Below are 21835 nucleotides of genomic sequence, written 5' to 3'. Positions count from 1 at the left end.
TAAAATTTATGGAAGTTCGCGTCTTCTGACTCGCGGAACGGACCTTTGCGGTAGCGGGTCGGAATTTATAAATATTTCCTGATCTGGTTCTCATTATGGAACGGATGATAACGTTATTTATTGCAGGAATAAAAATATAATTAAACGAATTATAGAAACCTACTTTCTTTGCTGACCCTTAATTGGTTGAATAAGTTGACAAACTTGTCGTCCTTCGCTAACGTGTAATGCTGTGCGGGTGCCGGGTTGCCCTGGAGACGACGCCAAGATGAGGACACTGATGTTGAACTAGTCACTCTTTGAGTTTTTTTTCTCTTAATGCGCGCACACGAGACTAATTGCCCGGCACTGAATCTATGAATCTCTGAATTTGAATAATGCGTACTTGAATAATCGGTACTTGAATAATGCGTACTTGAATAATCGGTACTTGAATAATAATGCCTGAATAATAATGCCTGAATAATAATGCGTGTATAATAATGCCCAGTCTTACGAGTTCTTTCTTTTATATAACCCTTTTTTGAGGGCGTCTTCTAATTTTAAGAGTGGGATTTTTCAAAACTTTAACGAATTGAAATTATGCAAAAGTAGGGATTCTTCAAGATTTTAACGAATTAGAATCGTGCCAGTGTCCTCATTCGGCAAGGGGTATCTTCTATTTTCGTATTTTTAACCGTGCTGACCGTCGGTTGGTGAGTTCCATATTAGTTCAAAAGTTCTTTAAACATTAGCCTTTCCGGGGGAACCTCGCGCACATAGTCTGATTAGAAAAGGGTCTTACTTCCTTATAATTATTTTTGTCAACGTTGATGCAGCTGTGTTTATTACTTGTCCGTTAGAAAATTATTATCAGTATTAATGCAGCTGAGTTTATTAAACATTTCGTTAAAAGTTCTTGTTATCTCGTTGTCCTTCCGCCGGAAATTCTATTGCAAGGGGTAGCTGTTATTTTTTATTTATCTCGAGACCAGCATGGTTTCCATCACCGATTTCCTTGTGTCTTTCCCACGGATACTCGTGGATATTGTTACTGACAAATGTCAGTGTTTAAAAGAAACGTATGGCACAAGATGCTTTGCTTATTGAACGGTTCGTTCTTATCACCAACTGACGATAGTTACCGCAACGTCGCGGAAGAAAGGAATCGTGGAGTCGCCAGGACGTAACACTTGTATGTTATTAATCATTTTCGTGTCAAAAGAAATTTCGTTATCTTCAATAAATACCTATTTTTTATATAGTAATAACATATTAATACATTATAGATGTAAATATACATACATATATATATATTAATTTAAATTATTAATGATAGTTATTATTAATTAAATTTTTAATGATAGTTGTATGATATGGACATGTTGGTCAAATAATTTATCCTATATTTTAAGACAAACCAATAACTTGTAGGGATCTCAATATTTTTGCAACGTTCATATCTTCAACAGAAAACTTAATTGTTTCTTTTGTTGATACAAAAAATTTATCTTCTATTTGCAATGTCTTATTTATCCCATGCGACGTAGAAGGAATTGGTTCTTCCGCTGAATGTGAAATTGTTTCTGAGGTTTCACATTCAGTTGAAGAAAACATAACATCATCACTATTATTATGTTCTATCTGCTGACAATATGATATATTTTTTGGAAAAATTGAAGGAACTACTCCTTTTAATTTTAGATTTTTTCTTTTCACATAAATGACTTTTCTATCGACTTGTAAAAAAGCATCTTCTTTAATAATTTCTTCTGACTTAAAGTGCAGTTCACAAATTCTACTATTCTTATTTATTTTTATATTTTTAGTACACAAAACATTGTACCAAGGCATAAACATATTCTATAAAAGAAATTAAATTTCTACTTTTAAATATAATACACATAAAGTATATATGCATATAATAATTTTGGAAAAAATTTAAATAAAAATGTTATTCCTTACAACATAAATAACTTATTGTGCGAGCTGTAAAAAAGCTTTTTTTTGCTGATCCATTTTGATCTCTTCTTGAATTGCATTCTTTGATGCAACAGGCCATTTTACTTCAGAATCTATAATTTTGTTTATGATGTTATAATAGAAATTAACAATATTAAAATATGCATCTAAATTATCTTATATAAAAAAAACTAAAAATATTAATACCACTAAAAATTATTTATATTAATATTTGAATACACTCAGAAAATATACATTTTGATTATTAATAACATAAAAGATATTACTCATAACTAAATATTAATATTAATATTAATCCATTTGACATGCAAATAATTTTAGGTTATAAAATCTGAAAATTTAGTTAAAGTTTAGGTAGTAGGATAGTATGGCCGGTTTTGGCTCAGTTTGTTGTGAGTGTGAGAGAGAGGTTACCGTTGGGGAGGAAGAGAGAGAGATAGTTTCGGAGCAGTTTGTAGGCGCCCGAGGGATGGAGATCGGGCTGGGCGGGTGTATGGAGGGGTAAGTAGGGTGAGAGGGGAAGCACGGCCGGGGGAAAGCGGTGGGTACGAGTCGCCGAGAGCGCTCGAGAGATGGCGCTCGGGGGGTGGCGGTTCTTCTCGATTCGACCTTGACGCGACTCGTTTTTTAGGGGCGCGCGCCGCTTCTAGCGCGCGATCCGCTGTCGCGATTCTTTAGGGGGGCGCGCCGCTTCTAGCGCGCGATCCGCGAGCGGGCGGCGGGCGCCCGGCGTCGAGGGGGCGGGGGATCGTCGGTGGGCGGTCGAGCGGACGGAGGGGCGTCCCTCGTCGCTCTCCTCTTCTCGAGGCGCGCGTTAGCGGCGATACGAGCGCGCTTGTCGCTTTAGCGAGATGGCGAATTTTCGAAAGGTCGTGAAATAAAAAGATATCGTCGTTCTAGCGAAAGAGGAGAAGTGTTTTTATTGTTTTCTTTTACAAATTTTTTAATATATTAATAATACGATAATACGAGTACGCGAGTAAGCGTATCACGATTCTCCGAAGAGCAGAGCCTGCAGTTCGCAATCGATTATATCGTTGCGGTCGAAGTTATCGTTCTCGCGTATCATCGCGGGAATAAGCGCCTTATCGCGAGCGCTTGCCGCGATGTCGAGGAAACGAGTTAGCTTGTTGTCCACGCGCGCGGTTAAACCGCTTAAAGATGCAACAATGCGGTTGACGCAAAGTTCCAGATTTAATATATTTACGACGGTGCTTTTCGATACGGCTCGACGAATTTTAGGCGTTTCGAGACGAAGTATTCGGAGATTGTTGAGTTTGCCGAATCGTAGCGTCAACTGTCCGATATGTATTGGCGTCGGGCGCGCCTCGTCGCGCTCGTCGGAGCGAAAGTGCGACAGAAGCGCGGGTCGTAGATCGAGCAGTTCCTTCCACGTATCCGGCGTTAGCGAAATCTCTTTGCCGTGACAATCTCCGAGGACGATTTCTACGAAAGAGGGTCGGCTGACGTTAACGCTAATTTCCAGATGTTTATATGCGGTTTTGGTCAATGGATAGCGTCTTCCTAAGATTCTGAGCGGTCGCGCGACCGAGACGTCTGCGTCGTGTCTTGGCGTCCGATCGCGATCTCGTCTAAAAATAGATATGAGCGATGAGAGAAACGGTGCTAGCGAATTATTAGTTCGAATAAATGTTTGATAGTCTTACCCATTGTCCATTTTAGCTTTTTTAGCGTATTCCGCGCTATCTTCGCGGTCTCGTTCGGTTAGTCTCGATCGATCGTCGAATGAGTGTTGCTGCTGCGGTTGTCCCCCCCATTGTCGCGTACATCGTTGCTCGTTCTTTCTCGTTCTTTCTCGTTTGTTCTTTTTCGCGCGTTAGCTTCGGTGTTCTCCGTCAATAATGAAGTGTTTAACGGATGGACGGTCTTTATTTACTCGCGTAGAGATTGCTTCTTCCCCTTTCGCGTGTTTTCTCTTATATATTCTATTTTTAAAAAATAACGGTAGGGTCGCTCTAGTCGTTCTCATCGTCGATCCTCTCTCTCTCGGTCGCGTCGCTGAGACGATAGACGCGACTAAGGAGATCGCGCAATTGCCTTAGCAGTCCATCCGTAAGAGGGAGTGGTGCACTTGGACACAGTATAATTGGACACGGTGCAAATGGACACGTTACAAATGGACACGAGATTTTGCACACGGTTCAATTGGACACAGTGCATTTGGACACAGTAATTTTGGATACAGTAGCTTTTGGACACATAAGAAAATACGCATCGTTTACTTGGACACCGCTCAATTGGACACTGTTTATTTGGACACCGTTCGTTTGGACACAGAAAGATGCGCACCGTTCATTTGGACACCGTTCGTTTGGACACCGTTATTTGCCCACCGTTCGTTTGGACACCGTTCATTTGCCCACTGTTCGTTTGGACACCGTTCATTTGCCCACCGTTCGTTTGGACACCGTTCATTTGCCCACCGTTCGTTTGGACACCGATCGTTTGGACACCAAAATTTGATTTAAGTTATACGACGTAATCCACACCAAATTTTTGTTTTAAATAAGAAATAGGTTTGGGTTAGGTTATATCTTCCGGAAGTGGAGCCCCCCCGCAGGGGGGGCGGAACCCACTGTATCCATGCATGACATCCAAATATGCGAAAGGCTAAACAAAGTGCTAAAAGCAATGTAAAATTAATGACATCTGTATCAGAGATATATAAGTATGAATATATTTTATTTTGACAGATATTATAACCTTCAAATGTATCTCCTTTTCACGATTTCATATTTTACATTGATTTACCAGTATAAAGTGTTATAAGAATACTGATTATATTTTCCCAAAATGATTTTTATTTCTCTCCATCTGTTACATATTCAAATAAACAGTGCGCATGTTTCTGTGTACAAATGAACGGTGTCCAAACGAACGGTGGGCAAATGAACGGTGTCCAAACGAACGGTGGGCAAATGAACGGTGTCCAAACGAACAGTGGGCAAATGAACGGTGTCCAAACGAACGGTGGGCAAATGAACGGTGTCCAAACGAACGGTGGGCAAATAACGGTGTCCAAACGAACGGTGTCCAAATGAACGGTGCGCATCTTTCTGTGTCCAAACGAACGGTGTCCAAATGAACAGTGTCCAATTGAGCGGTGTCCAAGTAAACGATGCGTATTTTCTTATGTGTCCAAAAGCTACTGTATCCAAAATTACTGTGTCCAATTGAACTGTGTGCAAAATCTCGTGTCCATTTGTAACGTGTCCATTTGCACCGTGTCCAATTGTACTGTGTCCAAGTGAAGGCCACTCTCCGTAAGACACTCGATGCCGAGCGCGCGTAGATCGAAAGGACCCGCCGAGGTTACGATATTTGTGAATTCGTTGAAGGCATAGAACTGACGTTTGGCGAAGAAATATAGATTACCATCGATGTATCGGAAGGCCGACGTTATCGCGGACGGAATTCCGGGAAATATATCTTTTAATGGAGCGTGTCTAACGACTATCATGTGACACTTGTCGATTTCCGCGACTTTATCATCGTCGTATATAGCGTAGGTTCGTCCCGTGTGCGTATTTATCGCTGCGTTGATTTTAATGTTTCGGGAAAGTCCGATATCGTGGAGATATCTCGGCCAACCCGATTTTAGTTTAAGACTAGGATATTCCGCGAGGTAGATCGAATCGTTCGCGAATAGCGCGAGATCGCCCGAGGGTCTTCGATACGCGGCGGATAGACGCGTGAAATTCGCCGGTAGAAACGTCGCGTAATCCGTGAGCGTCATGGGTCTACCGTAGCGTTTCTCGGTCATGTCGACCGACCATACGTTGCGGCGATTAGCTATATATAATCGATGATTCATTATTAGCGCGGCGTCCACGCGCCGCAATGCACATAGATCCGCGCGCGCTGGGTCGGTCGGCGCGACGCTCGTCGTCGCGGGCGCCGCGGTGGTCGCGGGAGTCGCCGTCGGATAGTTTCCGTCGTCATGAGATCCGTACAGATTCTGTATAGCGACAATGTCTTCTATGCTCAGCTTAACTGGAAATTGATTCTCGATGTCGGGTATGTACGGGAACATTATAGAGTCATTGCGCATGCTATGCTGTAGACCCAATGCGTGGCCGATCTCGTGCATTAGCGTTTGTAGCAGGTGATGCGTGTCGGGAGGATTTTTGTTTAGATACACGTGCCACGGTTCGGAATCGTCGACGTGTATCTCCGATGTGAAGTCGATCGTTCCAGAGGGAAAGAACGCGTGAGCTAGGGCTCCTCCCGGACCCGTCGAAGGCCGCCGGGCAAATACCGACGTTTCGACGATTCGCGTAAGTGTGCGCGCCTGTTCGATACGATATCAATATATCGGGGTGTAACGGGTCGCGCGCGAAAGTTAGCGACGAGTTCGCCGCCCATAACGCGAACGCCGTTAGTAGTGTATCTAGGCCGGTTCTAAGCCATGGTCCTCTGAGGGAGGGTGAGGGGCGAGGGGAAACCGGCGCGGGGGGTATGACGTCACGGGGGGGGGTGACGTCACGTGGTGGGAATGACGTCAGGGTGGGGGGTATAACGTCACGGGATGGGAATGACGTCATGGGGATGGGTATGACGTCACGGGGGTGGGAATGACGTCACGGGGGTGGGAATGACGTCACGCGGGGGGGGACCGCGGCGGAACGGTAGGCGCGGAGTCCGCGGAGAGGGGGAGGGGACCGCGGCGGAACGGTAGGCGCGGGGGCTGCGGAGAGGGGAAGGGGGACCGCGGCGGAACGGTAGGTGCGGGGGCCGCGGGGAAGAGGGAACGCGAAGGTACGATGCCGCGAGTAGGTGTGACAGAGATAGCGCGAGGCGTGCATGTAGGAAAAGGCATTGTCTCAAACATTTTAGAGTAGGAGATGTATCACTTACGAAGAACGCTTACTCTCAGCTCTTGATAACAAAACAAAAGTTAGCATGTTTCCACGAGCAAATATCTAAAGTCTTTTAAATATGAATAATATATTATTATAATATGTAAACCACTATCGAACGGCAATCGAATGGCTATGAACGGCTATTGAACGGCTATCGAACAGCTTTGAATGACTATCAAACGGCTATTGAACAGCTTTTGAACGGCTTTGAACGGCTATTGAACAGCTTTGAACGACTATCGAACGGCTTTGAACGACTATCGAACGGCTTTTGAACGGCTATCGAACAGCTATTGAACGGCTTTTGAACGACTATTGAACGGCTATTGAACGGCTTTGAACGACTATCGAACGGTTATTGAACGGCTATCGAACGGCTTTAAACGGTAATCGAACGGCTTTGAACGGCTATCGAACGGCTTTGAACGGTTATCGAACGGCAATCGAACAGCTATTGAACGACAATTGAACGGCTAACGAACGACAATTAAACGATAAAACAATTATTTATACACCATTCAAATATTTAAAGTCTATGTGCATGTACCGAAATGTAACATTCATAGCCTGATAAGGTGGGTGACGCTGCTATCTAACGTCACATACTGAAATTTAATACTCGCATACTGGGATATGAAAGAGGAAAAGGGAAGAATAAAAGAGAATAAAATATATTTTAACAATAGTTTATTCTAAATAATGTTTGGGCAAATCTTTATGATGATTCGTCCACCAATTGAAAATTTTAAATACATTTTGTAAAGCGCAATTTTTCAAATGTTTTTCACAGCGCATAGTATTAGTAACATCTAGCTTATTTAACGAAGTGATATCTTCATAGTCCGCATCCAAGATTTCAATAATAACGTCGTTTCTCGCATCATCGTCAAGTATATCGACTAGCCATTCTCGTTTTTCGCATCCTTTAACGTACACGATAGAAGATGCTCCATCTTCCTCTTCCGTCGCGCCCATCACAGCTCTCGTAATCAAACGCCTAGCGAAGCTGTATGGAACGTTTCCATCCTCCCATTGAAGTCCATGGTGATGTCCGATTAACCATGAAGCTTGGCATTTCTCAGATTTTGTAAGCGCACGCCATGGTACGGGACTTGCAAAAAAGTAATGAGAGAGAACAGATCCATTTCTCAATATCGCTACTTCCTTCACGACAAAGTTTCTCCCGATAATGAATCCCTGCAGATCCACAAACGTTGGCGCGATCATGCTAATAATATTACCGTACAATTGCAAGAACGATGTAAGACTGTTGCCGATCGTCAAAATCTCAATCTTTTTATATTTTGACATTGGAGGGGATATTTGCTGATTTAGGTAATTTTACGAACTACGTTGGTCAATGGGCAATATTCGACAATGCGATCGTGCAAGATGAGACAATAGGCGGTAGTATTTGTCGGTATATCCTCCTTGCACTCAAACTCTAATCTCACGTCCACGGTGGAATTTTTGACAGACTCGTTTTGTCGCGAGCAATCGATAACCGCGAGAGGACCGCAATGTAGAAATTTTGAAATGTTTAATAACACATCATCATTATCACATCCGTAATAAGATTTGCGAAAACGAGAATACATATCGAACAAGAGGGCGAATCTATTTTTATCGAAATCTAAATTCAAATCATCGTAGGGATAAAATTCCGAGTTCAGATAGAGTTTAACGTTGGTCAATTTGCAGTCGTCGAATGTAGTAATATCTTTTGACACAGCATTTTTTCTACCAGTCTGCAGCGCAAAGATCACGTATCGCGGCTTCTCCAGCTGAGAGGCGGCTTTCACGGTCCACGAATGCTTGGTCATATTATGCAATAGAGGAAATTCGTATAGATCCCAAGAGCGAAAACTGATATTCAAGTATCGCCCGCTTTCCAACGCGCGCAGCAAGGATAGTTTATTGACCTCGCTCAATATTACATGTGGCATACGCCATTGTATCTTGAATAATTCGATATCAGCTTCAGCCGAAGCATGTCCAAATATGCAATTGTTATTGTTGCGGCGAAAACCGCGTATCGCGCATTTGCGACTACCCGCACGCTCTCCGCGGTGGTATGCGTACTCGCGCGCTCTGCCTGTCCTCTCCGCTCCCCGCGATCCGGTGGATCGAGGAGCTGGTGAGCGGGGACGGAGGGGCGATCAGAGATGTCGCCCCTTTCCGCGCCGCGGTGGGCCTATGTGCGCTAATCTGAGAGTTCAATGGCCGCCCTTAGGCCAAGTGCCACGCGAACGTCGTCGCTCTCAAAAAGGTTACCGATTCTGCACTACCGCCGCGCGCTTGCATTGTATACCGGCTGGTCAGCGTGATCGCGCCCCGCGTATAATCTCGCACGCCAGAAATTGAGTTAATCGCGCTCGTGATGGATAAGATTTACGAAACAATCACTGTGCGAATAAATGCGCTGCAACGAAAGGACCACGGTAGTGCGCTCATCATTAACCCGTTCCACAATTTCCCGATTTCGAGTGTCTGACTCATCAGCATCGCGAACTCTTAAAGCCCGCTGCCGCCCAAACCGGTCGACAAGGGTGTAGAGCAAACATTTGGTCCTTCGAGCCGGATGCGGTCGGATTCTCGATATCGGTCTCGTTAAGGAAGGACGTGGAACATTCGATCCGGTGCTTTACTGCCACATGGCAGTGTTCGGGACGGCCAGCATCGCGCGGGACCTTCGGCAGCCTGCTGAAGGACTCCAGTGGAGTGAAAGTGGCGGTGCTGCAAACACCGATAGTGTCCGCGACACAAGTGCAAGCGCTGATTGCACAATTAATCGTGGTGCATCAGCGACGTGCGCGCTCGCGCACGCGAAATTGCTCCCCACGCCTCTCGCGCCGAACGCCTACGAGCTCGCGCTCCGCGCCTCTCGCGCCGATCGCCTACGAGCTCGCGCTCCGCGCCTCCCGCGCCTCTCGCGTACCACGAGCGCGCTCGCGCTCTACGATACGCGCATCCACCGCGTCATCGTACAGAACTTTGAAACGTTAACTGGACGTTTCGTTTTATTGTACTGGTGCAGTGTTAATCTTGACTCCTTTGTTAAACTACGTTCTACAGACATGGAATCGACATTGAAGATGCAGATAGCCACAGGGGGCTACATTGACAGGTTTTGGGATAACCTCGTCAAGGCCGGAAAGGATAAGATCACGCAATCGTATTTGAAGACACGTCTCGCACTATTGGAGACGTACTGGCAGCGGTTCGTGGATGGCCACTACACCTTGATTAAGAATGAGGATGCAACGGCGGCCGCTTATTTTAAGGACGATGTCTACACGCGAACGGAGGATAATTATGTGTCAGCTAAGACGAAGATTACGTCAACGTTACGTGATGCCTCGGCTGATGTACGGCAAGATTCTGGCGCGACCACTGCGTCGTTTATGCGACAAATCCAATTACCCAAAATAAGCCTGCCTACCTTTTCAGGTGAACAATTGGATTGGGAAGGCTTCCGGGATCTGTTCCGTTCGTTAGTGGGTGACGTGCCGGACTTAGCGCCTGTTCAGAAACTGCAATATTTGAAAGCCAGCCTCACCGGTGAGGCGGCGGCAATCGTGACCAGTGTGGAACTCAGTGACAAGGGTTACGAGATGGCGTGGACAGAATTAACCTCTCGTTACAATAACAAGCGAGTTCTGCTTACAACTCACATGCGCGCGTTTCTGAACAGTGCCGCGATAGTAAAACCTTCCTCCACGGAGATCAAACGCTTGATCAGTGTCGCACTTCAGGCACGCCGGTCGTTCGCATCTCTTCAGCGTCCGGTGGACCACTGGTACGACTGATTCGTCCACGTTACAGTGGAAAAATTGGATTCGTCCTCGCGCCTCTTCTGGGAGGCCTCTCTGCAAACGAGTGACGAGTTCCCGACCTTTGGTCAGCTGCAGGACTTCCTGCACACGCGCATCCGCGCGCTGGACGCGGCCAGCCTCAAGCCGATGTCTGCGTCGGCCGTGGCCACGAAAGCTCCAGATCGAAAGGGCAAGGTAAATGCGCTTACGACTTCCGCCTCTGGAGAGCAGAAATCGTTCAAACGCTGCTCGCTGTGTCAAGGTAACGCATTTAATTACTGTTCGCGCTTCAAGGCTCTTTCGGTGCCCCAACGTCGGGAGCACGTGAAGAAACAGGGAGCTTGCTTCAACTGCCTCAGATTGAAGCACGGTGTGTCGAGCTGTCCGTCTGGCTCGCGGTGTTTACGTTGCCAAGGCAAGCATCATTCAATGCTTCATAATTCTGATGACTCTTCTCATGCTAGTACAGATGCGGGCGAGAGCGTCACGACAGCGGAGACCCAGGCCAAGGCGAAGGACGCCCCGTCCACAACGGCGATACACTCAAACGTCGCAGCTCTTGCGGCAGCCTCGAGGCGGCAGATACTCCTGTCTACCGCTCTAGCGACGTGCTCCAACGACCAGGGGAGGTCGGTGGTAATCCGTGCGCTTCTGGACTCGGGATCCGAGGCGACATTTCTGAGCGAGCGCGTAGCTCAGGCGCTGAGATTGCCAAGGCGGCGAGTCCACGTCCCGGTTGCGGGAATCCAGGGAGCGCCCTCGGGCGTGGTCTACCACTCCGTAGCCCTCACGGTGGGCTCGCCTCGTGACGCAGGACTGCAGGTCCGATTGCCTGCGGCTCTGGTACTGCCAAGGCTGACTGCGATGCTACCGTCGCGCAAGGTGACGCGAGGTGACTGGCCTCACTTGAACGGATTGGCTCTTGCCGATCCTCGCTTTGATCAGCCCGCTGGAGTGGACGCGATTCTTGGAGCTGATGCTTATGGGCTCCTTCTGAGAGAAGGACTGAAGACGGGACCGGCTGGCGCTCCCTCCGCACAGGCGACCGCACTCGGTTGGGTGCTGATGGGCCAAGCGTCGAATCCCGTTCCGGCGACCACGGACCAGGGTGTCTCTGCATTGCACGTTGCAACAGCGGACGTCGATCTCAATCGGGCGTTGCAGCGATTCTGGACGCTGGAGGAGGTGGAGGCTACTCCGATCCTAACGCCGGAGGACGACTACTGCGAGTCGCTCTTTGCGACCACGTACGCTCGCGATACGCATGGGCGTTACACCCTCCGTCTGCCTCGACGACAGGATCCACAACTGAAATTGGGCAACAATCGTTACGAAGCGCTCAACATATTCGTCCGATCGGAAAGCAGGTTGCGGCGTAACCCGTGTACTCTAAGGCTGTACACGGACTTTATGGACGAATACAAGGCACTAGGCCACATGGAACTTGTTCCGGCTACGGAACTGTATCGCGAAGATGCATACTACTTGCCGCATCACGCGGTCTTCAAGACTACGGGCGAAGAGAATAAGATACGCGTGGTATTTAACGCTTCGCATCGTACGAACACCGGGGTCTCTCTCAATGACACGCTGCTTGCAGGGCCCAAGCTGCAGTCGGAGCTCTGGTTGATATTGACGCGCTGGCGACTCTATCGCTACGCCTTTACGTCTGACATCGTTAAGATGTTCAGACAAATTCGTGTGCATCCAAAGGACGTCGACCTTCAGCGCATTCTGTGGCGTTCTGACCCCACGGCGGAAGTGCAGGATTTCCGTCTAACGACCGTGGTCTACGGAACATCCTCGGCTCCTTACATGGCATTGCGCACGCTCAAGCAACTCGCGGATGATGAGCGGTCTGCTTATCCTCTGGGGGCCAACGCGATTGATTCACACTCTTATGTGGATGACATTCTTGCAGGTGGCCACACTCATGTAGATGCGATGGAGGTTCAACGTCAGCTAGTGGCGCTCCTCGCAGCTGGTGGGTTCCAGCTGAGCAAGTGGGCGGCGAACGCTCCGGAACTGTGTCCGGATGGGGAAGCAAGCGACAAACTATTTCACGCTCGTGAAGGAGTGAGTACTCTAGGCGTGCTGTGGAGCCCGTCCACTGACAGTTTTTCGCTGCGCGTCACCCCCTCGGTGAGTTTTAACTCGTCTACTAAAAGGTCAGTTCTTTCGGTCGTCGCGCGATTTTTTGATCCCCTCGGTTGGGCCGCACCAGTTCTCGTCTACGGGAAGATTTTCGTACAAGATCTCTGGGCACACGGTCTCTCATGGGATCAACCTCTTCCGACGGAGTTGCAAGCTAAGTGGACAAAGTTCGCGGATTCACTACCGCGATTAAATAAACTGCATACGCCTCGCTCGGTTAACTATTACGGGAATGGAACTACCGTCGAGGTTCACGGGTTCTCGGACGCGTCTAGTCGTGCTTACGCAGCTGCCGTGTACTTGCGTACCACGGGTCTTAACGGCAAAATCCAAGTCTCCCTCTTGGTGGCGAAGACTAAGGTCGCTCCGGTTAAGTCGGTTACTATTCCGAGGTTGGAGCTATGTGGCGCGTTGCTGTTGGCCCGCTTATTGCATCGCACGATCAAGGGTCTCGGCCTCGACGATGCGCCTGTATTCGCCTGGACTGATGCTGCGGTGGCTCTAAGCTGGATCCGAGCCCACCCCTCCCGGTGGCCGACCTTCGTCTCGAACAGGGTGGCTGAGGTACAAGGGCTGGTGCCCCCGCATCGATGGCGGTATGTGCCAACAGCCGACAACCCGGCCGATGCCGCAACCCGTGGCATAGACCCGGACGAGCTGATGTCGCTTAAACTCTGGTGGTCTGGACCACCCTGGCTTGGTCGCGAAGATTATCCGGAACCCACTCACCCCTCGATCAGTGGCACCGGTCATGTGGAGGAGCTGCGCGCAACGGCGACTCACCTTGCGCGTCCCATGGAGGAGAACGACGTGCTGTGTCGTTTCTCCACAATGCAACGCTTACTCCGAGTAACCGCGCTCTGCGCGCGGTTTTTGAGCAATGCGCGGCATGCTCAGGAACGACTTCTGGGCTTTATAACGAGCGCCGAACTGAATTCGGCCCGTACCCGCTGGGTACGCGTTGCTCAACGCCAAGACTATGAGGAGGAGATCACGAGGCTTGAAAGGGGACAACCACTTCTGGCCCGGTCTACCCTCAGGCCGCTACGGCCATTCTTGGACGACGAAGGACTGCTGCGCGTCGGCGGACGACTTCAGCGAGCCTTGCTGCCGTTCAACGAAAAACACCCGCTCATCCTCAGCAAGACCAACCACTTATCTTGCTCTTCGTGCGGGAAGCGCACGCTATGTCGCTTCACGGAGGGCCTCAACTTACCCGGAGTCTTCTGCTGAGACGGGTGTGGATCCTGAGAGCCAATTCATTAACTAGATCCGTAATCCACGCGTGCGTACGTTGTACGCGCTTCCGAGCTGTTGCTGCGGACCAGCAGATGGGGCAGCTCCCTGCGGAAAGACTTGAGCCCATACGACCCTTCCGGATGTCCGGGGTCGACTACGCGGGTCCTGTACAGATGTGCGCCTCGACTGGTCGAGGTCACAGGACCGTCAAGGGCTACATCTGTCTCTTTGTTTGTTTGACGTCCAAAGCGGTTCATCTGGAACCTGTAACTAGTCTTACTTCTGTCTCTTTTTTAGCCGCGTTCAGGAGGTTTACCTCGCGACGGGGCCATTGCCAACAATTGCTCAGTGACAACGGCACCAACTTTCGGGGCGCTACCAAGGAGTTGGCTTACATGTTCCGAGCTGCTTCCGACTTCTATAAGGAGAGTGTGACGTCCCTCGCCAATGACGGCACGACCTGGTCCTTCATACCACCAGGAGCGCCGCACTTCGGCGGCCTTTGGGAGGCCGGCGTGAAGTCGGTGAAGTACCACCTGCGGCGAGTCATCGGCGACCACACACTCTCCTATGAGGAGCTCGCGACCGTGTTAACTCAAGTTGAGGCCTGTCTCAACTCGCGTCCGTTGTACGCCCTTAGCAACGATCCTTCCGATCTAAGCGCCCTGACTCCAGGGCATCTGTTAATTGGCGAACCCCTTGTGAATATCGCGGAAAAACCCGCGCAAGACGACCACCTATGTCGTTTAACAAATCGCTGGGCACTGACCTCTGCCATGCGCGATCATTTTTGGAAAAGATGGTCGACCGAGTACCTTCACCATTTGCAACAGCTTAGAAAATGGATGAAGCCGGCGTCGAATCTCTCGATAGGCGATCTAGTATTAATTAAGAGCGAGCTTCAACCCCTCGCAAAATGGGCTCTCGCTCGTGTTACCGCGTTGCACCCGGGACCGGATGGTCTCGTCCGTGTCGTTTCATTGAAGACAGCGAACTCCACTCTAAAGCGACCGGTCGCGAAACTGTGCCCGTTGCCACTTGAACCGACGCCTATCGCCTAAAGTTCTTTATGTTTAAGCTAGTTTGGGTTGCGCTGTTTGCGCCTCGCGATTGTTAAGGTTTATAATACTGCGCCTTTCATTTGTAGTTCGTAGTTCTTTAAGTGCCTTATTAACGGCATTCCGCGTTTGCCGTACAAACTCTGTTTTTTGGATCAACCCGGCCGTCACCTTATGGCGGGCGGCGCTCCACTATAACCGTTTGTTTCGTCCACTGGACGAGGCGGGCGGTAATGTTGCGGCGAAAACCGCGTATCGCGCATTTGCGACTACCCGCACGCTCTCCGCGGTGGTATGCGTACTCGCGCGCTCTGCCTGTCCTCTCCGCTCCCCGCGATCCGGTGGATCGAGGAGCTGGTGAGCGGGGACGGAGGGGCGATCAGAGATGTCGCCCCTTTCCGCGCCGCGGTGGGCCTATGTGCGCTAATCTGAGAGTTCAATGGCCGCCCTTAGGCCAAGTGCCACGCGAACGTCGTCGCTCTCAAAAAGGTTACCGATTCTGCACTACCGCCGCGCGCTTGCATTGTATACCGGCTGGTCAGCATGATCGCGCCCCGCGTATAATCTCGCACGCCAGAAATTGAGTTAATCGCGCTCGTGATGGATAAGATTTACGAAACAATCACTGTGCGAATAAATGCGCTGCAACGAAAGGACCACGGTAGTGCGCTCATCATTAACCCGTTCCACAATTTCCCGAGGGTGTAGAGCAAACAGTTATCGTTGCGCGAACGTATCAGAATTAATTCGTGACGAGCGTTGATCACAATTCGCTTATAATCTTCGCAAAAACCCAATAGTATGTTTAGCGGCACGCAAAAATTGAAGTAAGATTCAACAGCATTATGTGACATATTCCACGCAGCATTCCCCAAGATTTTACCTTTCTCGGTTGTTAGAGAGATATAGTTTTTAATCGTAGAAGTTATTCCAACGTTTCTGTTGCGGTCAATCTCCACACCGTCGAGTTCATATCGAAGTTCATCAAACATAAACGCGACACAATTGTTTCCCAATACCACTCTTCCCTCTTCAGCTACTTTACGCACTATCAACTTTCCTTCGACGTATAGAAAACTTTCACATGGTAACGTGTACAAATCTTGATGTTGTATCGGTATCCGTATCTCGTCGCTATATCCAAGCGTTGTGTTGGCGTATGGATTGTACGTATGAGTCTCAATCTTGATGATACGGTCGTCAAAGATCGGCTCATCTCCGATATTCAAGATGTCAATCATATTGTTATGTATTTCGTACGACGAATCCCAATGATTTTAAAAACTCGCGATTCAACGCGCTGAGCTTCTTTTTAGCGTAACCAGATATCTGATTATTGTCACCCGATATAGTAGTCACTCGCCTTCTAGCAAAAATATTGTCCCTCGCAAAGATATTGTCTCTCGCGTGCTCCGTGCTTCCGTTCAACACAAGCATTTCATTTGTCAAAGGCTTTATTTTTGCCGCCGCCGTATATGCAATCTTACGGTAATTTCCTCTCCTCGAAAATCGAGCAAATGTCCTTCTTGATCAACAATGCGTATCGTTAAATCAGTAATGCTCCGTGCGACGATCGGTAGATAAATGATCTGTGCTGGCGTTTCCGATATTTTATATCCTGGCGGCACGCTCGGTGAAAATTCATGTATCGTGTGTACGAGCTTGTCATTGCTGTACGCGCCAGTGGTTACGCTGCATTCTATACGAATAATATTTACGCTAATAATATTTATTGGTACATCCGATTCGTGCCATTTCCGAGGCTGTAATATACGATTCGACGAGAATCCCAACAACGATCCAACATTGCCCGGTTTACTAAAATTTATTCTATAGACACATTTGATTTCACTTTTTAGCGTATTATGATTAGCGCGAAGCATTATTGGATATTCATCGTGTTCTTCGTCATCAACAATATCGTTGGAATCAACTACGCGTCGATGTCGTAAAATTGCACGTCGGAGATATTCGTTTATAGCGTGTAATTCGTACGATCCCTCGGGAATCGTAATTTCCTTATCGTCGTTATCAAAATAAAATTTATTATTCCAAGAATTCACGTTCGATATCGTATGATACGTTTCAAAGTCCGTTAAACCAAGCTCGTAATCGCCATCGTCTAAATCTATAGCCGGAAAGTAACTTACAGCAAGCGCGCTACTCTTGCCGGTCAACGTAAGTGTAAGTGACATGCTGGAAAACTGTCAAACGAATACTGAGTCGCGATGGTGAATTGTCAGGCTTTAAATTTATATCGATCATCGACCGTTTGAAGAAATCCAAGACACAATTGTCCACAAATACTTTGATTATAATTTTGATAGGCTGTGTGATTGTATTCTATATTTGCAACATTCTGTCCAAAATATCGCACTAATTCCTTGGGCGGTCGCAGATTTCCAAAACTATCGAAATATACTACACGATCTCCCCTCTTTGCATACGCAACCCAATGAGTACCGGAACCATCGACCTCATCCAAATTGACGATACCACTCTCATTTCGTCGTACACCGTTTATCGGTAAATTATTGCGCATGAAAACACTTCTAAAAAATTGCATACGCATACGTCTTGCAAGCTGTTCCAATTGTACATTGGTTGTTATACCGGCAGGCATTTTTATTTTGACATTTTTTTTTTCTTGGCTGCTGTTGAGAACCCTCGTCCACGCTTGTATGGAGCGAGATAAAGTCCGTGACCTTCCATGGCGCGATTATGACGCTGCATTTCTTCGAGCTGACGTTGCGTCGCCTTGCTATCGTTCACCGTCTTCGCGATTCCCGCTGCTCCGCCAGCCAACGAACCGAGAACTCCCAATAATGGTAAAATTGGTAAGATACCACCGCGCTTCGCTATAGGAAGTATTCGTTTTTTCGCAGTCTTTTTCTTCATCGATGATTTTTTTGTTTTCAGCCCCATACCGAATTTTGTCTTTGCCTTCATAGCCGCCCAAACAGCTGTAGCGGCTGCTCTTTCGCCAAGAGTCGAATCTCTCGCGGTAATACGCGTTCGCGCTTTCGTGGCGAGTATATTATCCGCAACGTGTCGTTGACCAAGATCGTTGCTTCGGGAATAAGCTATGTCGTGCTCGCGACACGCGGCATCCAATGGATTGATACCTCGATCGCCTCTAGCCAATCGTGTTTCTAAATGAGTTCCTGGTCCGCAAAACTGATAGCCTGGAATATGTAATTCGATAGGAAGTGCGTTTATCGCACGATTTAACAAACCGCTACCTCTTATAATTTTTGCTGACATTTGTCACAATTTTTTATTAACGGTGTTGGACCGTCGAAATGTGTTTGCTGCCACGACAAATTATAATGTCGCGTGCATCGACGATACTGTTGAACCTCTGAGTCAGCTTTTATATGTTCGGGAAGCTTGTCCCACAATTGTTCCACGTATCTACCAAAGTCTCGCAGTAAAACAATCTTGGAGATAATCTGTAACTGCTCGGTGGTAAGCTCGAGAATATAGCTGTCAACCGATAGAAGAAGAAACATTTTTGAGACTGAGCGGTTTCGATTCGGTGCGCCTCTATAAATAGGGCCCCGATTACTCATTTTCCAAAATCTGATTTGAGATTCGCGAGAGCAAACATGCGGTTCGCGCGACAAGCGACGATAATCAAAGTGATAAATTTTGACGATAAAACACGAGTAATGTGCGAGAAAGAAATACGCAAGCATGGAAACATGTTGCCGACTACTATACGCGGTATCATTTGCGGTCCTTCGAATTGCGGTAAGACTAACGTGTTGATAAGTTTGATAGAAAGTCCACACGGTGTACATTTCGAGAATGTGTACGTATATTCGAAATCGCTTCAACAACCGAAATATCGATACTTGGAAAATTTGCTATTATCGATCGATGAAATTGGTTATTTTACATTCTCTAATAATAGTGACGTTATTCCACCGAGCGAGGCGCTTCCGAATTCCATTTTTATCTTTGACGACGTGGCGTGCGATAAGCAAGATACGATAAGAGAGTACTTTGCAATGGGTCGACATTCGAGCGTCGACTGTTTCTATCTTTGTCAAACGTATGCCAAGATACCCAAGCATCTTATACGGGACAATGCAAATTTACTGATTTTATTTAAACAAGATGGTACAAACTTGAAACATGTATACAACGATCATGTAAATACTGACATGTCTTACGGCGATTTTCGCGCATTCTGTCAGAAATGTTGGCAGCACAAGTATGGATTTGTAGTGATTGATAAAGACAGTTTACAGACTAATGGAAGATATCGAAAAGGATTTATCGATTTTGCAATACCGTAAAGTGGTTAGTCACTATCGATACATCGATCGAGCGCAACGTCTAAAAATTTTCGTCCGAGCGCAACATGACGATGACGATTGACAATGACGATCGTGAGAAAATTGCGAGAGAGATTGTAAAAACGCGCGAATCAATCCGCAAAAAATATCGTTCTTTAAAAACCGGTCAAATGGAGGAAAACGTCGCATTGGAGAGGCAATTTAAACCAATTATCGAACCTCTAAAACAACTTGTCGAAAATACAATCAATGTGGAATCTAATGAAGCGAAAATCGAACCATCGAGTATGCTCGAAGACAAGCATCTGAAAAAAGAATCTGGAACAAAGCGAACAAGGTCAAATATATCATTGAACGGTTCGCTAATAACTTCTACTCCAAATCAATCGAAACGTAAGCGAATGAAACAATTATCGAATGTGATTACTTCTACTCCGATAAAAGATGTACAATCGAGTCAAATATTGCACGAAAGATCGTCTCCGTATGTGGAAGAAGTTTTCGAAACCATGCCTGAAACGCTTGTGACATCGGTTCAACATCTGCTACAAACGTCCGAGGGTCAAAATACATTGCGCACACATCTGGGTCCACTAGGGCAAAAATATGTTGGAGCTATTTTGAGTCAAGATAAAAATAACAGTATGGATTATGTTTACGGTGTTAAATTTTGCAACGAAGGAATGATGATTAGTGATCAAATTTTTGATGTGGATAAAGATGACAATATAATTATCGGTGGAATAAGATATGTGGGAACACCAGGTCTCTATGAGTTGATTTTCAAGAGAATACCCGACGGTGACGTATACAATGATGATGATAAAATTAAATACAAAAATATATTATTGGCAACAAATGCGCATAGACGTGGCAATGATATGCGTAATCCAGTGTTAAGTAACAAGGGATACAAGTATAAAAATATAATAGCACCATTAATCTCTATTAAAAAAGCTGGAAGAGGTATAAACATACCGCGCGCTATGACATTAAACGATAATAAGATCGATTACGTGCATTGGAATGATCCCAACGAGTTGGTTGATCGCTTGCGATTGCTGGAAGCTTCGCGTCAAGCCGGCAACAATGCCCACGACAATGAAATATTATCAATTATTGAGGAACTTTACGAAGCTGGCCTTATTATAAATTAATCTATGCGTCGGCGAAACGAGTCAGTCTGTCATTATTGTTTGTATCGAAATGTCGATTAATAAATTTGGATTATCGTTGGGAACACCCAGCAACTCATACTATCAATGGAATGGATTACTAAGAAATTACGTGCGCGATAACGCTCTGTGCCAGATAGCCTCCGGCTTTGACGCAAGGTCGCGCAAGATACGACGCGTAGCGCAACCGGAAGATGATACTGATGCAGCAAACAAACAGTACGTGGAAATACGTGTCAAGCTTTTGGAAGACAGACAGGAAGAACTTGAGAAAAAAATAGTCACGCTCGAGACGAATGTGCAAACGCTGCAAATAATGATGGATGAGATGAAGAAAATGCTTCGGTATGCAACTCACACGCAGACTACATCTAATTCAGCGCAGGAGAAGAAAGATATATAAAGAATATATGTGGAGGAATTATCTCATTATTGCAAATTATGCCTCGATCAAATATGTCGCAAAAGACCTCTGAAAAACAGCTGCTCGTGGAAGAATTGCATGCTCCAGCGAGAAAAAATTTCCCACGTAGACGTGTCATAGTACGCGGATACGACGATCTGTGGCAGGCGGACGTGGTCGAGATGCGTCTATATGCACGATCCAACAAAGGCTACAACTATATACTCACAGTTATCGATGTGTTGAGCAAGTATGCGTGGGCTGTACCGCTCAAGAGTAAGAGTGGAAACGAGACGGCTGATGCTATCGCAAAGATAATTCGAGACGATGGAAGATGTCCGAAAAATTTTCAAACCGACAGAGGAAAAGAATTTTACAATGCAAATGTACAGAAACTCGTGAAGAAACACAGCATTAATCATTATTCAACGTACTCTATCATGAAAGCCTCGGTCGTGGAACGATTCAACCGAACGTTAAAGAGCAATATGTGGAAAATGTTTACGTTTAATGGAAATTACAAGTGGATCGACGCGTTGTCCCGGCTCGTTAGAGAGTACAATGCGTGAAAACATCGCACTATCGGCATGAGACCTATCGATGTTACCCCCGCGATCGCCGATAAACTTTTAAATACGGTATACAACAACATAAAGATTGCGGCACCGGCAAGATTCAAAGTAAGCGATCCGGTACGCGTGAGTAAATTCAAGACCATTTTTGACAAAGGTTATACGCCAAATTGGTCGACCAAAGTGTTTAAGATCGTTAAAGTGCAGAAAACTAATCCCGTGACCTATGTACTCAAAGATTCGCGCGGAAATGCCGTCGCCGGCGGATTT

The 21835-nt window shown here is 46.8% G+C and overlaps 2 protein-coding genes across 2 annotated transcripts; both read left to right on the top strand.

Annotated features, from left to right (window-relative positions):
• The first annotated feature begins 10807 nt into the window (after positions 1-10807).
• Positions 10808-14047, top strand: LOC138935144 (uncharacterized). Its single transcript, XM_070299572.1, has one exon. It carries the CDS (start codon positions 10808-10810, stop codon positions 14045-14047), a length of 3240 nt encoding a protein of 1079 aa, XP_070155673.1.
• A 98-nt stretch (positions 14048-14145) lies between these two features.
• LOC138935143 (uncharacterized) lies at positions 14146-15114 on the top strand. The gene has a single exon (XM_070299571.1). The coding sequence runs from the start codon at positions 14146-14148 to the stop codon at positions 15112-15114; it is 969 nt and encodes a 322-aa protein (XP_070155672.1).
• Positions 15115-21835: the final 6721 nt, after the last annotated feature.

The sequence above is a fragment of the Polyergus mexicanus genome, unplaced genomic scaffold, assembly GCF_030449975.1.
Source record: "Polyergus mexicanus isolate NDT 795.1 unplaced genomic scaffold, iyPolMexi1.0 SCAF_7, whole genome shotgun sequence".
NCBI lineage: Eukaryota > Metazoa > Arthropoda > Insecta > Hymenoptera > Formicidae > Polyergus > Polyergus mexicanus.
Note: the sequence above shows the minus strand (reverse complement) of the source record. Positions and strands in the feature narration are given on the sequence as shown.

What these genes read in the sequence shown, in the direction of transcription:
- LOC138935144 (XM_070299572.1), top strand. Translation starts at nt 10,808, where the DNA reads ATGTCTGCGTCGGCCGTGGCCACGAAAGCTCCAGATCGAAAGGGCAAG.
- LOC138935143 (XM_070299571.1), top strand. Translation starts at nt 14,146, where the DNA reads ATGGGGCAGCTCCCTGCGGAAAGACTTGAGCCCATACGACCCTTCCGG.